This window comes from Diabrotica undecimpunctata, chromosome 7 (genome assembly GCF_040954645.1).
Source record: "Diabrotica undecimpunctata isolate CICGRU chromosome 7, icDiaUnde3, whole genome shotgun sequence".
Taxonomy (NCBI): domain Eukaryota; kingdom Metazoa; phylum Arthropoda; class Insecta; order Coleoptera; family Chrysomelidae; genus Diabrotica; species Diabrotica undecimpunctata.
In genome coordinates this window covers 147,842,179-147,868,710 of record NC_092809.1, presented here as the reverse complement: position 1 = coordinate 147,868,710, position 26,532 = coordinate 147,842,179, and the positions used below count along the sequence as shown (strand labels likewise).

General features: G+C 33.3%; 1 protein-coding gene across 1 annotated transcript in view; it reads left to right on the top strand.

Moving 5' to 3' along the window:
- LOC140447030 (uncharacterized) overlaps window positions 1-26,532 on the top strand; it is a 91,419-nt gene that overhangs the window by 23,149 nt on the left and 41,738 nt on the right. Inside the window, exon 2 of the mRNA XM_072539618.1 lies at window positions 3,429-3,629. Coding sequence (XP_072395719.1) covers window positions 3,429-3,629 — 201 coding nt within the window. The remainder of the gene's footprint in view (window positions 1-3,428; window positions 3,630-26,532) is intronic.

Sequence of the window (26,532 nt, the reverse complement as noted above, 5' to 3'; positions counted from 1 at the left end):
TAATAAAATGTAGAACACGAAAAAGAACTATGAATGTTAATGAAGTAGATGTTCAAAATGTTCACCACGAACGTCTTGGCAACATCCTAATCTCAAATAAAACTGTCTTCTAACATTATTTAACATAATAGGCGTGATCGACCTAATCGCAAGCGTTATTCGTTTTTTTAAGTCATTTAAATCAGAAGGTTTAGTTTTGTACACATGGCTCTTCACATATCCCCATAAAAAATCTAATAATGTAAGATCAGGTGATCGCGCTGGCCATTCAATCAATCCTCGCCTCCCTATCCACCGATTGGGAAATATTGTATCGAGGTACTGCCGGACATTAAGTTGGTAATGTGGTGGTGCTCCATCCTGCTGAAACCATATCGTATTCGCTGGAACTTGAGGGTTTCCTGGATTAGGATATAAATGTGCCAACGTTGGAGTGCCATCATTTTAAAGTAGTGCCAAATAATTGTTGCCATTCAAGTTGCCCTCAACGAAAAAGGGACCAATGATATTGTTTCCTACAATCCCTGCCAAACATTAACCTTTTGAGGGTATTGAGTGTGTTCTTCTCTCATCCAGTGAGGATTTTCCGTGGCCCAGTAGCGGCAATTTTGCTGATTAGCATGACCGTTAAGTAAAAAAGTACACTTATCAGAAAACATAACGTCTTCTAATTGGATAATTTTGTTATCCAAGATGTCCATCATTTGCTCACAAAAAAAGTTCTCCTATCAAAATCGTCTTCCATGAGCTCCTGAATAGGTATCATCTTATAGGGATGCAATTTATTTTCTTTAAATATTATGTTTACTATAGAGGTATGGCTAGCATTGAATGTAGTGGATGCCTCTCTACTCGATGTATGTGGATTTTCCTGAAACTCAAGCAACACATCTAATTTGAGTTCATCACTCAGTGCATTGGCAGCTGCTTTTTTTATCTGCCTTACATGACCAAACTCGCGAAACTGCTTCTCTATTTTACTTATTGTTCCTTGGGATATAGGCGGTAAATTAGGAAATTTCTCATGAAATAGGCGAGTTACTTCCTGTTGTGTTCGGGTGTTATCTCCGTAACCAATCATTTGTAACTGTTATTTTATCCATTTTCGTTAATCTACCCATTTTTCAGAATTGAATTGAACGAACTTTTTACTTAAATTAAAATACTGACAACTTAAATAAAACAATTTACTAATGCGTGTTAAAATAACGTTGATACGGAAATTCTTCTAAGTTTTTTAATGGTTAATATCTAAAAACCACATTGCTATGGTTTTTGTTCACTTTCTCATTATCAAGACCTAAACGGGAAATAAGTTTTGAGTATATTTTAGCGAATTTCGGTAACCACATGATTTTAATTGATTTTATCTTAATTAATCTTAATAAACTTGAAAGCGACAACATTTTTGAATGGAGAATGAAAAGACCTTTCAAACGATATATCACAAGCCTATACTTCCTATTTTAAAAATTGGTTGTTCCTGTCATTCTAAGGGGTTGAAGGTAGGGGTTGCATTTTCACGTTAAAGAATGTCAAGTTATAATTTAAATTTGACGTGTTTCGGGATTTTTTATAAATATGTACAGTAACCTAAATAATGAATTTATTCCATTTGTCTTTTACACACTGTATATTACGTCTTAGCTACATTTTTGTCCCATCTTAAACCAGTCGTATCTGCGATTTCAAATTACCTTTATCTCGCTATCTTTTAAAGATTCTTTCTTCAAAAGAATCTGCCATCTGCTGATAGTCACATAGTACTATTTATTCATGTAACAATCTGGTTCCTCATCCGTCTTTTCTGTCTTCTCCACCATACAATATTCTGGATGTTACATTTATATAATACTCTTATATTAAGATAATCCAAGTAACACTATTTTTTCATATATATATTTTCACCTATATATATATATATATATATATATATATATATATATATATATATGTATATATATATATATATATATATATATATATTTATGTATTTAGGGATTCTACAGTATTCACTGCCTTCCCTCGCTCAACCGTTTCCATCTCTCTCTGTTGTTCCATTCTCCATCGTTTAGGCCTCTCTTACCCATGGCGTCGTCTACTTCGCTCCTCCAGGACTTTAGGGGTCGTCTTCTTTTCCTCCTTCCTATGGGGCTCCATTCAGTTATTTTCTTTATCTATCTGCTGTCGCTAGTTCTTCTTACATGTCCATAACACTTTAATCTTTTTCGTTCTATATAATGTTACTATGTCTGTTTCTATTGATGTTCTTTGCTTTATTTTGTCATTACTTCTCCTATCCATTCTTGTTACTCTGCAGCATCTTCGCAGACATTCCATCTCTGTTGCTACTATCTTACTGCTGTTTTTCTTGTTTATGGTCCAGCCCCATATGTCATAATACTGATGTTTTATAAATCTGTATTTTTGTCTTCATATTTAGGTGTCTATCCCACCACACTGAGTTAAGTTGTCGGTTTGCTGTTCTTGTTTGTCCTAATCTTTGTGTAATTTCTTCCTCTGTTGTTGCCTTTTTCGTGATTATAAACCCCAATAGAGGTTAATATCATGTAGTTGAGGTCGTCTTGGTCTTGTGCAATCACTACTTGATCGTCTGCAAAGCTTAACGTATATAGGTATTCGTTCCGTACCGGTACTCTCATGCCTTCGCATTCTTTTCCATGTAGTCGAGGCTTTCTCTAAGTATATTTTGAATAGGGTTGGAGATGTCTAACAACCCTGCAGGAGTCTTTTTATTGTGGTGAAGACTCCTATGATTCTTGTTTCCATTTTAATGGAATTAACAGAGTCATACGCCTTTCTCAGGTCCACAAATGCCAAGTGTATATCTCTATTTTTTGCATTTTTCTTTTCCAACAGTTGTTCCAGCGTGTATATGTGATCTATGCATGATCTTCCTGCCGTGAAGCCTGCCTGATCCTCCCCGATTTTGCCTTTTATCGCTTGCTCTATCTTTTCGCGTAGTATCTTCCCATTTAATCTTCCTATTGATGATATTACGCTTATTCCTCTGTAGTTTTCGCATCGTTTTTTATCGTTTTCTATCTCCTTTCTTAAATATTTTTTCATTTCTTTGTATTTTGTTGACTATTATAAAAGAATCTTTGTTTTACCTTTCGGTTTTTGGAAAATGAAATACAGAATACTCATAAGGTCGTCAAAATAGAGGACGTCATTTTGTGTCATTAAAGTAAAGAAATATGTATCTGCATGAATATATACCTTGTAGGTCTTTGAGTTTGAAATTGTCATTAAATTTGAAGAATATATACATACACCTAACCAATCTCTGGCTTTCAAAACATCAAAAAAAGTTTAATTTAATAAAAAAATGTATAACTTGCCAATCATTATTAACCAAATGTAAAAAAAATCAAAATTCTTCAATGTTTCTATATTTTTTGTAGGAAAAAGTTTCACCTTAACGATAATCGTCTCGACATCACCGCCCCAAGTAGCAACCTACAGCAAAGCGATCAAAGTTACGGTGGATGGGCCAAGGGAACCAAGGTCGAAGACTCGACAACAAGGATTTCACCATTTTCCCTTTGGACCAAGGCCTTTTGGACAGGACCCTCTAACTGGAAATTTGCCCTTTAAACTAACTGGTAAGTTTGAAATTAAATTTTGTCTATATATTATATCAATAAATATTCCATAATATGCAGTCATCTATTACAAAATTGACAGGCCTTAGAATTTGTAATAAGAGAACTCTTCCAAGTGGCTTTTCAAAGAGAGCTAATGGCTTCCACTAGCTGTCTCAGGTATAGGTACGTGCTTGTTTTAATATAAAATGCAGAATAACAAAATTAGATTCGACAAGTTACGATTCAAAATAATTTCATTAGAGAGATTATTTCTTTTTAGAAATCCATTTAATTCAGAAAGTAGTAACTTTTATGCAACTCTTTATAATTTATTGCGACTTGGAAGATATGGGTAATTAAGATTGTTTTGTTTAAACGATTATCAAAGGATGACATAAGTATCTCATAAAACTTTTTCTCTAAATAAGCTAACTCAATCGAACGATGAGCACATTTCTCATAATAACGACAGAAAGCCAGTCAATGAGAATCACGGCTTCACTTTATATTAGCCAAGCTATGAGTGGCTAACTATTGTTGGGTTTTCCGATAAAATCCACCAGGTACGTTTTTTTAATATTTGTTTAGATCTTATCATATTATCGGTCTTTTAGTCTAAAAGAAACACTTACAGTCCCAATAAACATCTTTAAATATTTCGCTGCCTTGTTTGGTAATTGAAATACCCTTGTTATGTACGTAAGTCATACTTAAGACATGGATATAATTAATATTCCGAAATATTGATCGCCAACCTCAACAGAGAAGGCACTTAGGAGTAGGAGGATTTAAATCTTCATGAATGCTTATTTTGTTATTTTAAAATGATAATAGATAAAAAAAATTGAATTACAATTTGAAATGTTACTACTTTTACTAACGGCCTATAGGAGGCTCATGACACACGTGGACAGAACAAGTTTGTTGCGCGTGGCATGCGCCTACAGGACTGTGTCTGCGGCAGCCTTGTGGACCATCACTGGATGTGTTCCGTTGCATGTTTTGGCGGTGGAAAGAAAAGAGCTCTATAAGATAATAGGCCCAAACCTAACTGTGGCCGAGAGAAGACAGGAAAGGGAAAATTCAATTGAAAGATATAAAGAAGAATGGAACAACACGGAGGATGTGGCACAGTGGACGAAAATGCTGATCCCGAACATAAGAGATTGGGTGAATCGTGGCCATAGGAGAATGATTTATTTCCTGACGCAGGTGCTCACAGGATACGGATGTTTTAGGGCCTACCTCTCTAAGTTCGGAAAGGCTGACAGGGATGAATGCCTATACAGTGGATACTCAGACACTGTGACACATAAGATGTTAGATTGCAGCAGATGGATAGTAGAAAGGAACAGAATGGAGAGAGAGACAGCTCTGAATTTTGTTACAGTGAGAGAAATGATTGAGAGACCGATTGAAAATAAATCAGGTTGCACTAACATACACAGCTATATCCGTGTAGTGATTAAGAAAAAGGAAGAAGAGGAAAGGCAAGAGTGAAAAACGCTGAAAGTTGAAGCTAGAAATGTGGGTCAGACTGTATGAGTTAGAATGCGTGAGTCAGACTGTTGGGAAGGAGGAAATGCCCATCTGGGAATGATGCCGTACCAGGAGCGATGAGGGTCTTCTACGCGCTACCTGGAACGAGACAATGAGCCTGCTTGCTGATGAATGGAGTGTGTATGAATGGAGGATGAATGAATAAAGGTAGTGCTTCGGAAGCGATGCCTGCTTTACAGTGGCCATTCCGCTTCCAGATCATTGTATGACAGAGGAGGGTCTGGTTTAGCAGGTAGGGGTTCAGCGTAGACTCGGCGACGAGAGGGCATTTAAAGTACCGCGGAAACTATCGCCAGGAGTAAGAAAAACGAATCCTGCACTAAGGTCAGTCAGGCGGCGTCCTGGACTGAGATGTCTTTTGAAGATTCCAGACCCCTCTCTATAAAAACGAAAAAAAAAAAGGTAAAAGGTAATAATTCTATTAAATCTCTACGCAAATAGTTTGTTTTTTTAGTATGTACTTGTTTCGCTGTAAGTATAATTATATTTAATATCTATGTTTTAATAACTTAGATATAAAGAAAGACACCAGAAACCATAAAACCAAACCCAGAAAGGGATGATCTCCAAACAAAAAGAATCTTTAAGTGAAAAAAGCTTTAGCTTCTTCGGGAGCGCATAGCTTGTTGTATCTGTATTTGTTTTTTTGTTCCGTTCATTCTGTTCATTCAATATTTATGGTTTTGCTCTAGTAGCTATTATCTTGTGTTCTTTTCTTTTCTTTCTCCCCAATTCTATTTTAGTTTGTGTACTAGTGGAAATGTCTAAAGAAGCACTCCCACATCTGACGAATATGGGTTAAACGTTGTAGCTGGATGCAAATGGATGAAAACTATAAGAGATTATTTTAATCTCTTAATCTTTCTTTTCTAGAGATCTTTTAATCTCTTTTGGTAAAACCAAAATTAAATAAAATACTATTTGGTATCTGTATTGACAGTTAATCAAATTTTAAACCAAATAGCGTGTATTTACTAATGCCTAAAAATATTAATAGAACAATAGATTTTATTTTTCTCATAATTTGTAATGGCACATTGACATATTGTTTCTATAATGATAGAATATAATAAAATGTTGAATAATGACAAAAACTAATCACATTCTATGAATATTTGTCTTGAGCAAATGTTGATTTCATGTAATAAAACGAACTATCCTCAATTACAGAAGCCGCAGAAATACAACTCAAAAATACATACAATACCATTTTAACAACATATATAGCATTTTTCATATAAAAATGCTTGCACGTCATTCAAGATTTACGAAGTCAGAACCCCACAGCGTTGCCAAAACATCAGAATAGTTAGTAAGTTAGAAATTTTTAAAATGTCAACTATTTGTCAAACTATTATATTAACAGTAAATACACTTAGTTTTAAGACTACTGCAACACACTAAAATCCATTAGAAAACATTTTAATACAAGATTATATATTCTAAATTTTAAACTTACCTCTTTTAGGGCTTTAATAGTAAAAACGTCCCGTCATTATTTCTTGTTCAAAATAATCTATTTTATATGAAAGCTTATCAGCTTTCTACAGACTATTTATTTGTTTTGGCATAGCACAATCACAATACACAACAATAATTAGTTTTTAAAGCTATTAATCTAAATTTAATATGTATTTATAAATACAATTTATTAATATACATTAAATTATGATCAAATTGTGTAAGAAATCAAAACATAAACAAAATTCTTACTCTAACAAGCGGCAACACTTTATACACTTTTGCCACACGCTAAAATGTCAATAAAATTTGAAGTATTCCCGTATCAGTCGCGTACAATTAGCTAATATATTTAATTATAATTATTATTTTGTGGAATATTAGACTTACAGAGTTATTTCATAAAATTTATATTATTAATAATAATAAATGTTTTTGGTTATTTAATCAATATAATTCAAAAATTTCCAATATAATGATGATTTTATTTTTCTGATTATTATATCATGTTGACGCCTATGAAAGTTCCGTATGGGTTTCGTATTATTAGCTGTATTAGGAAAATTTAAACTCTAAGGTTTTGGTTTTTGTCTAAGACGTTTTGGAAATTTTAAATATGAGTGACGTCGCTTTATATAAATTGTGACGTGCACGCATTTTTATATAAAAAATGCTATACATTGAAATGTTCATGATACTGATTGCTTGATGCATAATAACGTGTAAGAAATGGAGAATTTAGCTTGAAAAACGCTACATATTTTTGTTTTTTTTACTTATCAGTCTTCGCAAAGAATCTGCATTACTCCTCGTTGAGACAGAGTAGTCACCAAGTAACTAAGATGATAGCGTAGAAATGGAGAACAGTAATTGCAGAGTCATTAAAGTGATTCACTCTAGTGTTTTAATTGATAATTAGCAAATAAAATTAATGAGCAATGGTTGTGTAGTGGGAGGCGAGTATCAGTAGGTTATTACATTATCTCGTCTAAGATTACAGCGATAATGAAACTGCTATATTGAACACAGTGACGTACTGTCAACTAAATTGGGGGGTTTATGTACAGTGTGTATTATTAGTTAGACTAGATAAAGTTTCAGACTTGTATGAAAATCCAATTTAATCATAAGTTAAGTAGGTCCTTTACCCATAAAAAATGCATAACGTTTTATATATATAGCTACATAACGCAAATATATATATATATATATAGCACATGTTTAGCTTTAATTATTCTGTAAAATAAAGTAGTTAAATAATTCACTGCTAACTTTTAATTACCATAACTGGGGAACAACAAATTCTAACAGGTTATGAACGCCCAGGCAGACAAAAAATAAATTATCAGATGTAGTGAAGAAAACAGAGTAAGATTACAGTGAAACAAAAAAATAAGCAGAGTTTAAACTACAAGATTCCAAAAGTAAAAGCATCATAGTACAACGTTTAACAGACAAATACTTGGAGTTAGTTAAGGATTCAATAAATACAAAAGAAATGGTTAAAGCTCTATAAAACATATTCGAAAGAAAAAGTGTATTTACAATATTAACATTGAAACGTAAATTGTTAACATTGAAACTGAAAACCGACTTTTATGCGTCCAATATTTCTTCTTTTGTAATATATGGACCTATTTCTTCTGACGTAAGTTCTATGTGTTCCAGATCTTCTCTTTCATCATCGAACAATTCGTCGATATATTCTGCCCATATTTGTACTTTCTCGTCCGTATGTGTTATAGTAGTCCCGTGTCTATCCAGAATTGCACGAGTGGGATTTTGTTTTCTTAGTCCTGACAGTTCTTTAACTTTCTTATGTAGGTGAAACAGATCATATTTATTTTGAAGGTCTTCGATCTCTTTGCATTTCTCTTCAAAGTATTTTTCTTTTGCCTGCTTTATCATCTTCCTGATCTCATGGTTTATCTCTCTGTAGGTATTTATTGTTGTCTTTGTTTATAAATTGTCTCCGTTATTCCATCATATTGAGTATCATCCATACATTCTTCTTTTCTCCTTGCGGAAGTCTTTAGTATTTCTTTACAGGGTTCAAGTAGACAATGTTTTAGTCGATCCCAGTACTCGTCAATATCATTGATGTTTGTGTTCAATTTGCTGCAGTTCACATACAGTTCATGTTGGAGGCGTTCTTTTGCTTTAGGTTATTTAAGTTTTTTTGTGTCTATTGTAGGGATTCTTTGATGTCTTTTAATATTTTTAAGGGTGAGTGTAATCTTGGCAGTAAGTGAATTGTGATCTGAGGCCACGTCTGATCCAGGATATGCTTTCACGGCTTTAACAGTATTACGGTATCTTTAATTGATCATAATGTAGTCTCTCTGGTTCCTGACTACCTTCTCCGATGTATCTGTTGGAGATCGCCATGTATACAGTCGTCTGTTTCATAACTTGAAAAATGTGTTTAAAATAATTAAGTTATGCTCTTGACAGAATTGTAACAGACGATCTCCTCTCTCGTTTCGATTTACCAGACCATAGTTTCCTATACACTTTCCGCTTTGTCCCTTTCCAATCTTTGCATTGAGATCACCTAGGACTATCGTGATTTCTCTTCTTTTCGTTATTTTAAGTGCCTCTTCGATATCTCGGTAAAATAATTCCACTTCTTCTTCGTCGGCATTCGCCGCAGAAGGATGAACTTGTATCAAATTCAGTTTGGCATGAGGTGTAGTCTTACCAAATCAAAGCAAATTAGAAAGAAGGACACAACCTTGCATAATGATAGGATATACAGAAGTATATTACAGCAGCACAAACTGCTCAAGACTTAATCAATGTCAAGGGTATACCGGGAAATTTTCATGTAATTGTCAAAACAATTTTATACTGTGACAATAAAAGCACGATTTTAATGTCTAACTGTAATGAAAATTCCAAAAGAGCAAAAAATGTACATAGATATAAAAAATCATTTTTTAAAAGGCTTAATTTCTAAGAAAGAAGTTGTAATGGATTATATATCAACTGAGCAAAATTAAGCTGGTATTGTGAATAAATCTTTAGGTACCGAGACTTTCATAAATCTAAGAAATAAAATTTATGCTATATGAATTGTAATATTATATTGTTAAATATAGTAGTTGCGATTTTCATGTTTCAACATTTTAAATCGAGGAGTATTGGAATTTTGTAACTGGCAACACTGGTTCACAATGTCAGTAGTGAATAAGGTTGTCAACTGTCAATTTTAATCCTATTTTTTAGAATGTAGCACATGTTTAGTTTTAGTTATTCTCTAGAATAAAGTATTTAAATTTTCAGTGATGCCTCTAAAGCTAATGACGGACACGCTGCTGCATACTACTGTAAATACACTACTCACACTATATCCATACCTACAAACTGCTGCATCCTCACAGGCGAGACCACAGCCATTTTGGAAGCCTTAATTTTCTTCACAACGCGTAGTGAGAATAAATGTGTCATCATCACTGACACATTAAATGCTCTATTAGGTGTAAAACAAATATACCCTACAAATCCAATATTTCGGGCTATAAAAAATAAGATAAACTGGAATAGCTGGAAATGAGAAAATTGGCAACCTAGCAAACATACGTCGAATAAACTCACAATACACAACCAAATCAAGAAATTACCCATACTCCGATCTCAAACACCTAATTAAAGACCACTGTATGAACATATGGCAAGACTACTGGAAAGATTCAGAAACCAAACTATATGAGATTTATCCCCTTGTGAAGACCATCTCGAATAATCCACCCAATAGAAGGGACCAAGTAATAACTAACCGATTAAGAATTGGACACACTGCACTGACCCATAAATTCTTAATCAACAAAGAATCTTCTCCAACCTGCAGAAACTGTTCCCTCCCATTGACGGTGAAGCATATTCTGATTGACTGCCAATACCACGATGAAACAAGAAGAAAATATGGAATCTCAGATGACATCAAAACCACTTTAACAATAAACACTGACCATGTAATTAATTATTTAAAAGATTTACGTTTATATACATCTATTTAATGTAAATAAACTGAACTCTTGTGTATGTTACTTTACTAATAACCTGCGTGGTTGATGTGGATTATATGTTTTTTCTAAATAAAAAAAAGTATATAAATAATTCACCGCTAACTCTTAATTACCATAATTGGGGAACAACAAATTATAACAATATATACATAAATTTTAATTGGATTCTAAAAAGTGACATCGCTATAATGTCTAATTAGTCAGCAATGAACTCATATTAATTTTGGTGTAATATGATTTCCCTATCTTGAAATAATTAAATAAAAGTTAAGAAAAGCAGTAATTTATAGTGCAGTGCAGTATTTAAGTTTTTAAGAAAGAAGACAGTGTAAAACAAAAAAATCTAACAAAAAATGTGTTTAATTGTCTGTGTTTCCTTCAGTAGCGTTAAGTACAGCTTGATACCACCTTGGCATGCTAAAAATTAAATTGTCAATTTCGTTTTGAGGCAATAAGATCCATTCCTATGTTAGAAGATCTTAAAATACTTGTCTAGTATAAACATTGTCCAAATGAAGAGCAATTTGTCTCTAAAACATATCTTCTACATGATAGATAGGATTAATATCTGGCGATTGTGTTGGCTATAGTAGAAATATAATACCCTTATTATGAAAACAATATCTTCCTGTTGCTGCAGTATGTGGCCTTGTTTTCCCCTGCATATAACAAATCAGGACCTGCAACAGTGGCAGATGCCTAAGTCACTCTTGTAGACCAGGTGCTCTCGAAACTCTCACCTTTTTTGTATCAGGATAGAGAAAAACCTAGCCTTAATCTGTGAATAACACAGAACTTTATTCTTGTAAGCCCCAATGCACATGTTTTTGTGTCCACCTTAATCTGAGTGCACGATTTCCATGACGTAACATGGGTACCTTTAATAGACGTCTGGCGAGCTTCATGTAATCTATTCCTCAAAGTTTGGTTACATACAGTAATGTTGTGGGCATTTTTTAAGGCCCCACAGAGTTCAGGTGCAGTTATATGCACATTTCGATGAGCTAATCCTACCACATACCGATCCTGTCGAGGAGTAGTTGCACGTCTACGACCTCCATGTCTTTTAGTGAGTAAATTGTTTATATCGAAGCCACAATCGCGAAATCACGATCCGAGACAGGTTAAAATGTTCCACAACACCACTTAGTTGGGACGTTGGATTTGTGTTCCATTTTTTAGTCCCCGTCCAGATTCTACCGTTCATCAATCACTACGAAATTTGTAGAAATCTTTTAGAATAATATCTATCATCTTAAAAAAAATAAAAAAATAAAAACATTCTGATTTTTTATCTAGATCAAGAACAAAATATTGAATAGTTTGTTCTTAAACACTAAAATTTATTGAAACTCATTTTTAAACGCATTTTAAAGCCATGTCCCATACTCGTACAGCTACTGTTTTCATATGACCTTGTTGCCTTAAAAGCATTAATGAGTCATAAATTTTAAGGAGTAGATTGCCGTTTGTGCAAGTTACATGAAATAACAGTTTTAGGGTTTAATCTCTGACACAGGATTTTAGTTTATTTCGGAACAATCACATCCAAATCATTAAATTAATTACTTTTACGTAGAATGAATTTAAGTTTTTCAAATATTATTACATTTTGTCTACGGTTTATCTTGAATACATTGTTAGTATCTTATAAAAGGGTAATTAGCTAGTACTATTCAAAAAATAGTATACAACCATATATAAATTATTAAAAGTAATGGAAGGACCGAAGCTAAAATGCGAAGATTAGTGGATCGGAAAAATTTATGATGTGTTGTAAACCGACTAAAGCTAAGTAACCCACTATAAGACTGAATATTATATAGAAAGAGAAATCATATTTTACAATAAACTAAATAAGTAAGATTAGTAACAAATGAGACTCGATAGTGTATAGAGAGAACAGTCAAACTTTACAGCAACCAAGACAAGTAAAGATAGGCAATATAACAAATTATTAAAGATATACTGGTGTGTGTACTTTAAATTACGGCCCTTTTACCTCGTTCTCGTTTTCTCGCATTTTTCGTTATTTGAAATATTACTCGAATGGGGAATCAGAATATTGAAATCGAGGTCAAATAGTCAAAATAGTAATTGTCAAAATAGTACCAATGATTACCCATCACCAGCATCCAGAATAGTTTGAACTAAGTTTTCCGAATCATTAATTAATAATTCTTGTACCGGCATCATTTCATTTACCTGGTACCGTTAGACCTGAAGATGCTTAGCAAATTGTAGTTAGCGAAACCGGTCGTTTTGGTGGTAAAATTAAATTGATTGTGAGTAAGTCTTATTTTATTTCTTTTTATCTATTTATAATATATTACTTCAACAACCTATAATTCAATTTGTCTCAGGCTGTATTCTCGTGGCTCAGTATCTCTGTATCAAATGTAAATTTCATCAATATATTATATCGCAAATAAGATCAATACAAAACTCATATACCTGCTATATAAAATAAATAAAATGTTCTAACAGATCAAAATTATGACATCTAAATTGTAAAAATCCAAAAACATAACGTTTGTTAATTCTAGGAATCAGATAAGAAAAACTGTCTCTATTTTCAAACCGATACCTTTTAAAAACGGCTCTATCTCCCTCTGACTGTCTTCACAAACCGATAACTTTTAAAAACGGCTCTATCTCCCTCTGACTGTCTTTTGAAAATTTCATATCAAAATTTAATCTGCAAATTAACAAGGTTTCCTCTTCTTAAAATCCTGCTTCTCCTTGTTTAAGATACTCTCCTCCTGGGTCGATAGTTGCCCAAATAAATTAGTTCTGATCAAAATAAAATATTGTCAATCAAGTGCTGCTTACAACTCTGCAAATCTGGGGGCTTTTCAAAAAGACATCGACAGTCTCGTCTCAGACAGTTTGTTGTATTTAATAAAAAAAAACTTACAATTTGCTTGAAATTATCTACTTTGCACTGCTGCACCTCTCGTTTTCTTTCATACCATTTCCTAAAATCTTTTCCTTAACCAATCAGCACACTTCAATCAAAAACATATCTTTCCCACTATTTCTTTCGTCCAATTCTCTTCCTGTGTCTCCTCCTTTCGTTTTATTATACACCCAACATACCCTTCTGGCTTGACAATCAAATCTACCTCATACAATCATTTGGAATACTTGGAAGTCAAACACTATTGCTGTCGGAGGTCCTAGAAATCAATTTATCTTTATTATTTCTAAACAAATGTAAATTACTGCTTAAAATCCCAATTTTTACTACTTATCTCTAGGTACAATCGCCTACAAATAAATTTTAATATTAGGAAAAATCCGAAACCGTATTTTAATTTTCTCTAATCTCAAATCTATAAAGGATTACCAGTTCCTGAAATCACTTTAAATACTATGACTCAATTTTCACCGAAGTACAAAAATATCCTTATTTATATATTTTAAATCTTAAACAGATGCCTGTATATTAAATTTTTAAGATTTTTTAAAATTTATAAATCGAGAATCATCTTCTTCTTCATGTGCCTTGTCCGTTCCGAACGTTGGCAATCAACATGGCTATTCTGACTTTGTTTACGGCAGATCTGAATAGTTCAGCAGATGACAATCCGAACCATTGCCGCAAGTTTTGGAGCCACGAGTGTCTTCTCCTCCCTGGACCCCTTCTGCTGTCTATTTTCCCTTGAATGATCAGTTGTATCATATCGAGAATCATAACAATATATATATATATATATATATATATATATATATATATATATATATATATATATATATATATATATATATATATATATATACAAACAACACAGTTTATTAGGGCTGCAGTCAGTAGGTTTGGCCGGGATGTTATAGAAACACTCTTTTGACTTTTGGTCGAGCTTTCGGAATTCTTTTATTCCTTCTTCAAGACACTGTAATTAGAAGAAAGTGTAAATATTTACAACATATCCCAAATTGTCATTACAACTTACTAGTCGTTGAGATTATTTTTCTAAAGCTACGACACTCAACATTAAAAACACACATATAAAATATAACATTTAAAATAATGGACCATATAGATTTTAAAATTTAGTTGGAAAGTTAAAATTTTGTTAGTGACATCTTTTCATGGTGTGTTTTGACTGATCCATAGAAAACAGAAAAAAAAAACAAAAATAGTGTGATTAAAAAGTAATTAGGAGTTCCTGCTATTATATTAATGGAAGTAGTATCTTAAACCTGTCTTGATAGTATGCAACATGTTTTGTATGCTGGTGTATTACGGTGTGTATATGTAAAAGTAAATCTTTATTTTATTTTTGATGTTTTGTCAGTAAGTAACAATAAATGTTGCTCAATTTATCTATGTCTGACTTTTTATTTATACAAGACGTATTAGATTTTATGAAACACATTTCCAAGAAAACACGTTTTGAATGGTTTTTTTCTTTAGCCAGAATACAGGAATCCTCAAAATTAAATTCATGTTTTAAAGTTAATGCATGTTTTGTGAGCGCACATGCGTTTATCTTTTTGGTTTTTATGTCGCTGCGATGTGATATTACTCTATTGTGAAAATTACGAGATGATTCTCCGATATACACGTTTTTACAGTTGGCACACGGTATAGAATAAACAACATTCGATGACTCCTGTATTGTGAAAGGATGCTTTGTCTTTGTGTACAACTTCAATACCGTTTTTACATTCTTAGTTGCAATTTTTAAGCCACTAACATTTTTGAAACGTGTTTTCTAATGTGTTTCATAAAATCTAATACGTCTTGTATAAATAAAAAGTCAGACATAGATAAATTGGGCAACATTTATTGTTACTTACTGACAAAACATCAAAAATAATATAAAGATTTACTTTTACATATACACACCGTAATACACCTGCATACAAAACATGTGGCATACTATCAAGACAGGTTTAAGATACTACTTCCATTAATATAATAGCAGGAACTCCTAATTACTTTTTAATTACACTATTTTTGTTTTTTTTCTGTTCTCTATGGATCAGTCAAAACACACCATGAAAAGATGTCACTAACAAAATTTTACCTTTCCAACTAAATTTTAAAATGTATATTGTCCATTATTTTAAATGTTATATTTTATATGTGTGTTTTTAATGTTGAGTGTCGTAGCATTAGAAAAATAATCTCAACGACTAGTAAGTTGTAATGACAATTTGAGATATGTTGTAAATATTTACACTTTCTTCTAATTACAGTGTCTTGAAGAAGGAATAAAAGAATTCCGAAAGCTCGACCAAAAGTCAAAAGAGTGTTTCTATAACATCCCGGCCAAACCTACTGACTGCAGCCCTAATAAACTGTGTTGTTTGTTTATATCGACAGTCAATGATATCCAGTATTTTTATATATATATATATATATATATATATATATATATATATATATATATATATATATATATATATATATATATATATATATGTGTGTGTGTATTAAACCTAGAGCTAAGATTAATAATATTATAAAAATTAATATTAAACTCACCAGTCTTTCGGGTTGAACTGCGTCGATATCCATTGGGCCGAGCTTTCGACATCCTCTCTGACGTCTTCTTTAGAGCTTCCGAGGTCTCAGTCTCACGAGCCCCCTGAAACTACTGCACTCACTAGTCACTTCACTACTACGACTGGGACCAGGGGACGGTTCATTTATACCGTTGATGTTGACGTGGCCTAGGTGGGGGTTGGGGTGGGGATTGGCGCGAGAGTTGGCGCTAACATTTCCGACAGTGAGATTTTGATTCAAGGATGGAGGGGGCGATATTTTCTTTGTGAGAGGTCTCCATGTAGAAGGTAACCGTATGGGATCATCTCTTTTATTAAGGCAATTTGGTCTGTTTTCTATTTCTATGGCTTCTCGGATAATTCTTGGTTTATAGAAGCGGATGGGGGCTATGGTTCTGGAGTTTTCAAAATCAATTTTGTGACCTGTATTAAGATAGTGTTGACCGAGAGCTGAACGTGAATCGGAATTGCGAACAGAAATAGAATGTTCATAAATTCTATTTTGAATTTGACGATTTGTTTGGCCTATATAGGATCGGGAATAGTCTGCACAAGGAATTTGATAAAATCCTTGCTGTTCATTTGGAATATTGTCTTTGATTGATCGGACAAGAGATGAAAGTTTTTGTTGGGGGGTAAATATTGTTTTTATTTCTCTTGGTTTAAGAATTTTGTCGATTTTGTCAGTGACACCTTTGATGTAAGGAAGAAAAGCTTTCGTATGATAAGGGTCTTAGTCTTTGGATTGAGATTGAGTGGGAGATTGATGTCTGTGGATGCTCCTATTGATGTGATTTTCTCGGTAACCGTTTTGGATGAGGGCTTGTTTTAAACAAGAGAGCTCAGCGTATTTACTTGCATCATCGGAAAGGCGTATTGATTTGGAGACAAGGGTATTAATGACTGAATTAATTTGTGAAGGTAAGTGGGTGAGAGTTGGCATGCAAGTAACGATTGGTATGTGTGGGTTTTCGATAGACAGAGTAATGAAAACCTTGGGATTGGTTTTTCTTTAAGAAAACATCGAGAAACGGTCGACATCAGAGAGGATGTCGAAAGCTCGGCCCAATGGATATCGACGCGGTTCAAACCGGAAGACTGGTGAGTTTAATATTAATTTTTATAATAGTATTAATCTTAGCTCTAGGTTTAATTGTACTAACCGCGGAAATCTTTCCGAACACACACACATATATATATATATATATATATATATATATATATATATATATATATATATATATATATATATATATATATTCGTATATGTACATATATATATATATATATATATATATATATATATGTATATATATATATATATATATATATATATATATATATATAAATTTATATAATACATAACATATTGTTAAACATGTTTTGTATCTCTTGTATGAATAAAATTCTTCTCTATCCGATTTTTGTTATTGTTATTTTTATAAAATTTATTCCAAATTGCAGCTAATCATATTTCAGGTGCATGCATTTTCGGAAAAAACGTGTGTGATTGGAATAAAGTGATTTTAATTTTCATAGTTGACTACGATTTCAGCGTCAGCCGTTCGTCGGTTTGAAAATTTTTCATTTGTGTTTATATTGAGGCCATTATTCTATTTAATCTGGAGCTAAGCGGATTCCGGATCAGTTTTCACGATTGGAATATTTTGTCTAGTGGTGTGGTTGCCATAGTGACTAGTCTGCTTAACGGTCGCCGTATATCATCCCACAATATTATATGTAACCAGTTAAAATACTGCTACGTTCGATGAACTTTTTACAAATAAAAGAAAGATAACTTCTGCTATGATTATTTTTTCACTGTTTTTCCTATATGGCTGAATATTTGACCTACCATATTACATGTAACCAGTTAAAAAACTGGAACGTCTGATAAAACTTTTACAAATAAAAGAAAGAAAAACTCCTGGTATGGTCTTTTTTTTCATTCTTTTTCATAGTGGCAGATTTCCTACGCAACTACAATTGATAAGAAGGAAAGTAAAGAGAACTGTTATAATTATAGAGAAATTGCAGTCAGTACAATTCTGAATATATCGAAAGTTTTTAAATAAACATATAAATGGTAAATTAAAAAAAAAGGAAGTAGAGGAACGAGTAAGCTTTAGAGTGAGACGATCCACAATAGATCTCCCTAATAATAGATAAATAGAGCCAGGAAACTCACGTTGCATATGTGTATCTCAAAAACGTAAGTAGAAGCAATTCTCAACAAAAACCTTTGGAATCTCTAGAAAAATAAATATAAATGCCACCCAGAAACTGTACCAAAATAGTACCGCCAATATGAAATCAAAAGAGTCTCTTCCATGTTCACATTATGCTTTGTAGATGACTAGGTAGTACTTACACAGTATTATGAAGATGCTAAATATTGATGCAAAAATGAATAGAAGAATACAAAAAGTGGAGCTTAGAGGTAAACATGGACAAAATGGAATACATGTGTGTCGGCGGAGAATAACAAAGCACGGTACCTAAGGTTTATCAACAAGAAATAAAACAATTTACGACTATCTGGACATGTATATTATGAATAATGGACGAATCTCTCTTTGTCAACCATTTTCGATCAACTCCTGAATGTAAGTATCTCCCAATTGCTTCCATCTTTCTCTTTCTTGCTCCAATCTAATCCACTGTTTGCCTGCCTTTTTTGAGTTCTTCCCATGCTTCTTGTTGTCTTCGTTGGTCTCCATTCTAGAATTCTCCGTCCTGTTGTCATTATATATACGTGACCTGCCCAGCGTCATTTCATTTTTGTAATTTCTTTCACAATAATCTTCGTTCTACGTCTTATCTCGGTGTTTCTAATCTTGTCTTTCAGTGATATTCCAAGCATGATTCGTTCCATTACTCTTTGCGTTGTTTCTAAATTTTTAGCAGATTTTTTGGTAAGGGCTACTGTCGCCAAGCCGTAGGTACAAACTGGTAGTGTGCATGTGTTATACACCTTTTTCTTTAAGTTTTCAGGAATGGAGGTAATTTTCAAGATATATGCTAGTTTGCCGAAAGCGCCCTATGCCAGTTGTGTGCTAAAGCCTGTATTATGTCTAGAAGGAATTTTTACAGTCTGCTACAAGGAGAACTAAGTACACCAAATTGGTCTGAGTGGTACATTCGTTTTGCGAGTTAGAACTCCTTATAGGTGTGGTGTTCTGCTGTTCTTCTTCTTCTTGATATGCCTATCCGTTACGAATGTTGGCGATCATCATGGCAACCTTTATCTTATCTGCACCAGCGAGGAAAAGCTGCACATATGTTGTATTGAACCAGATTCTGAGGTTCTTTAACCAAGATGTTCTTCTTCTTCCTGGACCTCGTTTTCCAAATATTTTTCCTTGCAAAATGGCTTGAAGGAGAGCATATCTGTATTCATTTCGCATAGTATGTCCGAAGAACTGTAACTTTCGAGATTTGATGGCGGTCAGTACCTCTCGGCTCTTATTCATTCTTCTGAGGACCTCCTTATTTGTGACTCGGTCAGTCCATGGGATCTTAAGCATTCTCCGATATAGCCACATCTCAAATGCTTCCAGTTTTCTGCACATCTCTTCGTTCAAAGTCCACGATTCTTGACTCCGTGACTCTTGAAGAAGGTCCCCATCCGATTGAAGGTGGGTCTAGCTTTTCCGATGCGTGCGTGGTCTAATCTCCTGGTTGTTGGTCCATTCTTCATTTATTATGGTGCCAAGGTAGTAGTAGTGCGTCACTCTTTCTACAAAGGATTAGTTGACGTAGAGTTGACCTTCTGTTATCCTTTTCTTGGTAATTATCATAAGCTTTGGCTTCTTAACGTTTACATTGAGTCCATATCGTTGACTGTAATACGTGATTTTGTTCATAAGAACTTATAGGTCTTCTAAGTTGTCCGCAAATACTATGGTGTCATGTGCATATCTGATGTTGTTTAGCCGGTAACCATTTAGTAGAATACCTTTTTCAGTTTCGTGCAAAGCTTCGATAAATATTCTTTCAGAGTACAGATTGAAAATTAGAGGAGACAAAATACAGCCTTACCTCAATCCACGCATGATTTTCACATAGTCAGTGTGTTCACCTTTAACTCTGAGATTTGCTGTCTGATTCCAGTAAAGATTTCTAACTATTTTCAGATTGTGGTTGTTAATTCCTGTTTCTTTTAGTATTTGCATCATCTTGGCGTGCTGTACTCGATCCTGCTGTAGTGTGGTGTTAATGCTTTTCTTTGGTAGTCAGTCAGTAGGTTAAGTTTGATGTAAGTTCAATTTGTAACCAATTCCTGAATTTTCTTCTAATATTTACTTTTTTCCATAACCACGGTTGTGTTATTCTTGTCGGTTAATATTATCATGGAATCATCTTCTTTTAGAGCTTTGAAATTTTTGAGTTCCTCTTCACCAACTTTTGCTTTTAATCCTCAGCTTTTGTTAAGTTTCTTGTTGCATAGCACTCTATATTTTTCCTTTTTGTGTGTTGCTAGTACTTGATAGACTTTTCCAACTGCGCCGATTATGTAAATTTCGGAAATCGAAACGTCAAATGTTATTTCAAAATTAATTTTAATTGCAATTAATTGTCGCTTATCCCCTCATAAGCATAATATCAACATTGCTGTCGAATTACAACAAAGCGTATCAAATTTCTAGGAGGGACAGAAAAAGGAAAGAAGGACCATTAGACAAGACATGTCTTTGAACAAGATTGAACTGGATTGAGTCAAGATAAAAGTATAAAAAAATAATTAGTTATGCTGATTTCAAGGAATAAATACAAAGATAATAACTAACCAAAACATATCTTGTTATACTTTCAATTTAAACTATTTGATACAATTTTTATTTTGATATAATAATATAAAATAAAAACTAAACGTGTCAAAAAGCAGTTCTCGTCGCTGAGTATTAACTGATTTAATTAACCACCCGTTCCACTTTGATTGGAACTCTAATTAAAAACTGTATCCTTCAAAGGCACAAAAACCAAAAATATCTCTCTAATACTTCACATGCTCGTAACGTAAAATGATTTTTCCGGCTAAAAAATGATAGGCAAATTTAATTAACAAAAATAATCTAATTAAAACCATGAAACAGATAGGTCCACATTATCTATATTATCTATACAAAGCTACTGTTGCGACGTGTAAATTTTCAAATTTAATGACCGACTATTTTAAACAAGTCGCTGCGTAAATATATCGATAGACCTAAATTGGCAATATAAAAAGTCTACTATGTTACCGTTATTAGTAATATTAATTTTTGTAATTAAGAGAACAAACTCGTCAATTTATATAATGATGAATCACGTTTTATTCACAATTAAAAAACGGGAGGAACAAACTCTTTATACTTACATAAAAATACATAAAAATATGTGTAAAAATTTAAATACAATATAAATATTTAAATTTTTATAAATATTCATATTATATGTATGGATTTCGCACCCAGTCCATCGATGACGTATCGAGGGAGGGAAAATACTTTTTGATATTGTCATTCAACTTACTTTTCAAAGAAAGGCCTGACAGATTTGGTTCTACAGTTCTACATTGCAATTGTTCGTTATCTGAAACATAGCCCACGTGGCTTGATTTTCAACTTTCTTCATCCACAGTAAAAGCTTTTGCTGGAAGGAACTTATTTTATCAGTAGAGGTGAGGATATTTTCTTGCTTTTCCTGCATTCATTTATTTAAAACATACAATTTTCCAAAAGTATCTGCCAAAAACGCAACTTGGGTGCACCAGGTGTCATCACTAAGGAAATTGGCATATTCAGACTGTTCACAAGTAAAAAATACTAACACCTCCTCTTTAAGTTCATAGAATCTTTAAAGGATACGTCCGCGGGATAACCATCTCACTTTTATATGCAACAATAGCTGCGTATGCTCAGAATCCATAGCAGAGCACAAACTGTTAAATAATCTCGTTTTTAAAGGCCTACTTTTGATGTAGTTTACCATATTCACAACAGTTTGCAAAACGTCATTCAGTTGTTTGCAACAAGTGCTTCTCTGTATAAAAAACAATGTGTGAAAATAATTTATCTGGATTTTCCTTTTGGAATAAAGCCAGAAACCGTGTTGTGTTCTACCATCGCAGGGCAACCGTCTATGAAAACACTCAAACAAGACAGCCAAGACAAACCAGCAGTGATAAAATAACTGTCCACTAACTGAAGAATGTCTAGTCCTGTTGTATTCTCAGGTAGGTAGGTCTTTACAAAAACTATGGAAAAACAAAAATGATGACCAATCTCGTCCCCAATGAGCTAATAGAAATCGAAAAGTCGCCCATAGAACTTTGGAAAAAATGTGTATTTGGGTCATGAAATAAGGTTAACGCGAGATAACCAAACATGCGAGCTACTCAGAAGAATAAGTCTGGGTTGGGCTGCATTCGGAAAAATGAGAGACGTATTTAAAATAAATATACCGATCCATTTAAAAAGAAAAGCTTTTGACCAGTGCGTTCTACCAGTTCTCACATACGGAGCAGAAACCTTAACTCTCACAAAAACATCAGCCGAAAAATTGAGAAGGACACAACGAAAGATGAAGAGATCAATGCTTGGAATAAGCTTAAGAAATAGAATAAGAAACGAGGAAGTTCGTAGACGCACCGGAGTGGAAGGAGTGGAAGACATTATCGAACATATTACATGGCAAAAATGGAGATGCGCAGGACATGTTGCAAGAATGAAAGACGACAGTTTAACAAAAAAAAATTGCTTGAGTGGAGACCACGGGCTGACAAGCGAAGCCGAGGAAGACCCCCAACGCGATGGACCGACGACCTCAAAAGAATCGTGACCAATTGGATAGCAGAGGCGCAGAACAGAGGCAGATGGAAAAGTCTAGAGGAGGCCTATGTTCAACAATGGACAACTCAGGGCTGATTGATGATGATGATAATGAGGTCTTTACAAAATAAAAAATGTTCAATTACTTTAGATTTGCAGATAAATCTAACGAAAGCATTTTAAAGTAATAACTATTTAAATGGGAATAAGCCACAATTAAAGGATAAAGTAAGTTTATTGACGTTTCAATTTCCACTTCGGAAATCGTTCTCAAATTAGAAACATTAGTTAGGTACTAGACAAAACTAAGACAAAACAAAAGAAACACTGCAAAATTTAAGGAACTTAATCGAGTATTAAGAAAACAGATAAAAGAGGACATTAAAAATCATCAAAAAGACCGTATAGAACAAGTCATAGAGAAAAACTGAAGTCTCAAATGCATTAAACCGAAACTAGGAAAGAAAAACATAATAACCATTAAAACTGAATAAGGACAACTAGAAAAAAGTAAATCTGATATAGCAAACTCAATTGAAAAGTCCTACGCCGATCTGTATCGTTTCAGAAACGATTTCCCTAACTCCTCAAAGCAGAAATTGAAAAGACAGATAACGAATGTCAACTTAGAAGTGATGCCCGAAATAAGCCACGAAGAAATAAAAAGAGCAGTAAAAAAAATAAAAAGGAATAAACCTCCTGGAAGCGAAGGAATCATAGCAGAAATGCTGAGGGAAGGCAGAGAGGAAGCCATCACATATCTAAAAAATACTATTTAATAAATGTCTATTCGAAAGCAACATACCCGAACAATGGAATACTGTTAAAACAATACTAATACACAAAAAGGGAGACCCTACAGACCTGAAAAATTATCGACCAATTTCACTTCTTTCACAACTTTACAAAACCCTTAAAAAGATTATTACAAATAGAATAACAATTAAATTTGATGGATATGAACCAATAGAACAAGCCGGATTTAAAAAAGGGTACAGCACCTGTGACCATCTATATACTTTAAAAATCCTAACGGAAAAGATTAACGAATACAATCTCCCATTATGTCTGGCTTTTATAGATTATGAAAAAGCTTTTGATAGCGTAGAACTGTGGGCAATAGAAGAAGCATTAGTCAACAACCGGGTCGACTGGAGGTACAGAATATTAATACATAATATTTACGAACACGGTGAAACGATAGTGACGTTGGGTAATGGAATCGAAACAAGACCAGTAAAAATCAACCAAGGCGTAAAACAAGGAGACACAATATCTCCAAAATTATTTACAGCTGCCCTAGACGATATCTTTAAGTCAATATACTGGGAAAATAAGGAAATCTATATGAACGGAAGATACTTGAACCATTTTTGATACACAGATGATGTAGTACTAAAAGCCGACACTTGGAATGCACTGAATACGATGATTGAGAAGCTAGACACAAAATCCCTAAAAAAAATGACTGAAAATGAATTTCAGCAAAATTAAACTAATGTCAAACAAAGATGACAAATCTATGATAAACATCCAAGGGACAGAAATAGAACACGTAGATAAATATACATATTTGGGTCGGTCAAATTGTCTAGGTAAGTAAAGAAAATAACTACCGAAATAAGCAGACGTGTAAAAATGGGATGAGCAGCTATTGGAAGACTTTCATACGTACTTAAAAAATAAAAATATAGCTCAAAGACTGCGAACCAATATGTTTAATTCCTGTATCCTACCTGTACTTACATATGGAGCTCAAACCTGGACATTCACTAAAATAAACATGGAGAAGATCAGAAAAACTCAGAGAGCTATGAAACGAAGATGCTGGGTATCTCACTCAAAGACCATAAAACAATAAAAACATTGGTAACAGAACAAAAGTAAAGATGCTGTCGAACAGGCAGTTAAACTGAAATGGAAATGGGCTGGACATAACGAACGTCTTAAGGATGGCTGATGGAATAAAGAAATCGGTAATTGGCGACCATATGAAGCCAAAAGACCGCCAGGAAGGCCGCAAATGCGCTAGAGCGACGATATTAAAAGAACTGTAGGACCAATGTGAAAATGTCTTACAAACAACAAAGATGAATGTCGAGAATTAGGAGAGGCTATGTTCGGCAATCCGAACAGAGAGAAGGGCTAAAAAAAAAAAGAAAGTCGTAGAAAATGTGCCGATGCCGCATCCCTTTAGCTTTACAGAAAGAGCAAGTTCTAATCTATGAAGTATAACCATATCCTTTGATTATTGATCTTTGAGTCATTTTGCCAATCTTGCTATCAAATAAAGAATGTATTTAAAGTGTATATAAAGACATATACGTATATAAAGACGTATAAATACAAACATTAGTTTGTATTTTAAGAACGATTTTCGAAGCGAAAATTAAAACGCCAATAAACTTATTTTCACCTTAAATTGTGGCTTATTCCCATTAAAATAGTAATTACTTTAAAATGCCACAAGGAAATAGCTTCAAAACAGTACTATATATGTGTAATAAACAATATACTAAATTAGAAACTGACAGGAAGTAGAAGATGTTAACAAGCCACCTTGAAGGTGATATTTGAAATCTCTAAATTTTGAAATGGCGAGAAAGGAATTGTGCCACATCAGTTAATAGATCACTTTGTTGTCTATTCAAAAATGTTATCGTTTTTAAATCTAATAAAAAAATTAATAGAAAAATAATACAACTATCTATTCGCAGATATTCAAAAAGATGACCTTAGGTGATTTGGCACCATTCTAATCTTAAATAAAACTGAATTTTAATTGCTATATAATAGCTGTGGTTGGACCTAAACGTAGCCTATTATTCTTCTTTTTAATAAACTTAATGTGTTGGTTTAGTTTTGTATACTTACGGCACTTTTTACATATGCCTATAAGAAGAGGTCCAATAGTGTAAGCTCTACACCATAGCCCTATACACCAATTTGAAAATATTCGGTCGAAGTACTGCCAGACATTAATTACTTAATATAGCAAATAGCAATGTATTGTCTTTTTGAATCCATATTGTATTCTCCGAAAGCTATCCGTTGGCTGCATAAGTATATAAATTTAACAAAAGTAAACATTATTTTCCAGCATGTTTAAATTCTTATTTGCACTCAATTTTCCATCAATAAAAAATACCAAACATCTCAAGATAAAATCACTATGGTTAATTTAAAGAAAAATTAGAGTAACTTTTATTATCCATTTCTTTATCTAGAAATACTTTTTGATGGTTGGATGAAACAACGACATTTTTATTTTATTAATTGCTCCTATTACTTAACTGTAACTCTTGACATTAAATCACACTGTCACTGATTCGGCTCTGTGATAATATTGATTACTCTCACATCTGACACATCAACCCTTTCTACACGTTTCTATAGAGTTGTGGAAATTTGTATACATATGATGTAACTCTACCACTCGCCAAAAGGTGGCGCCATAGATATTGTTTAATGTTTGTTAAACATGTATGTAGAGACCAATGCTTTTTTGATATTTAATGTATTGATATCTTTACCATTTTTCCA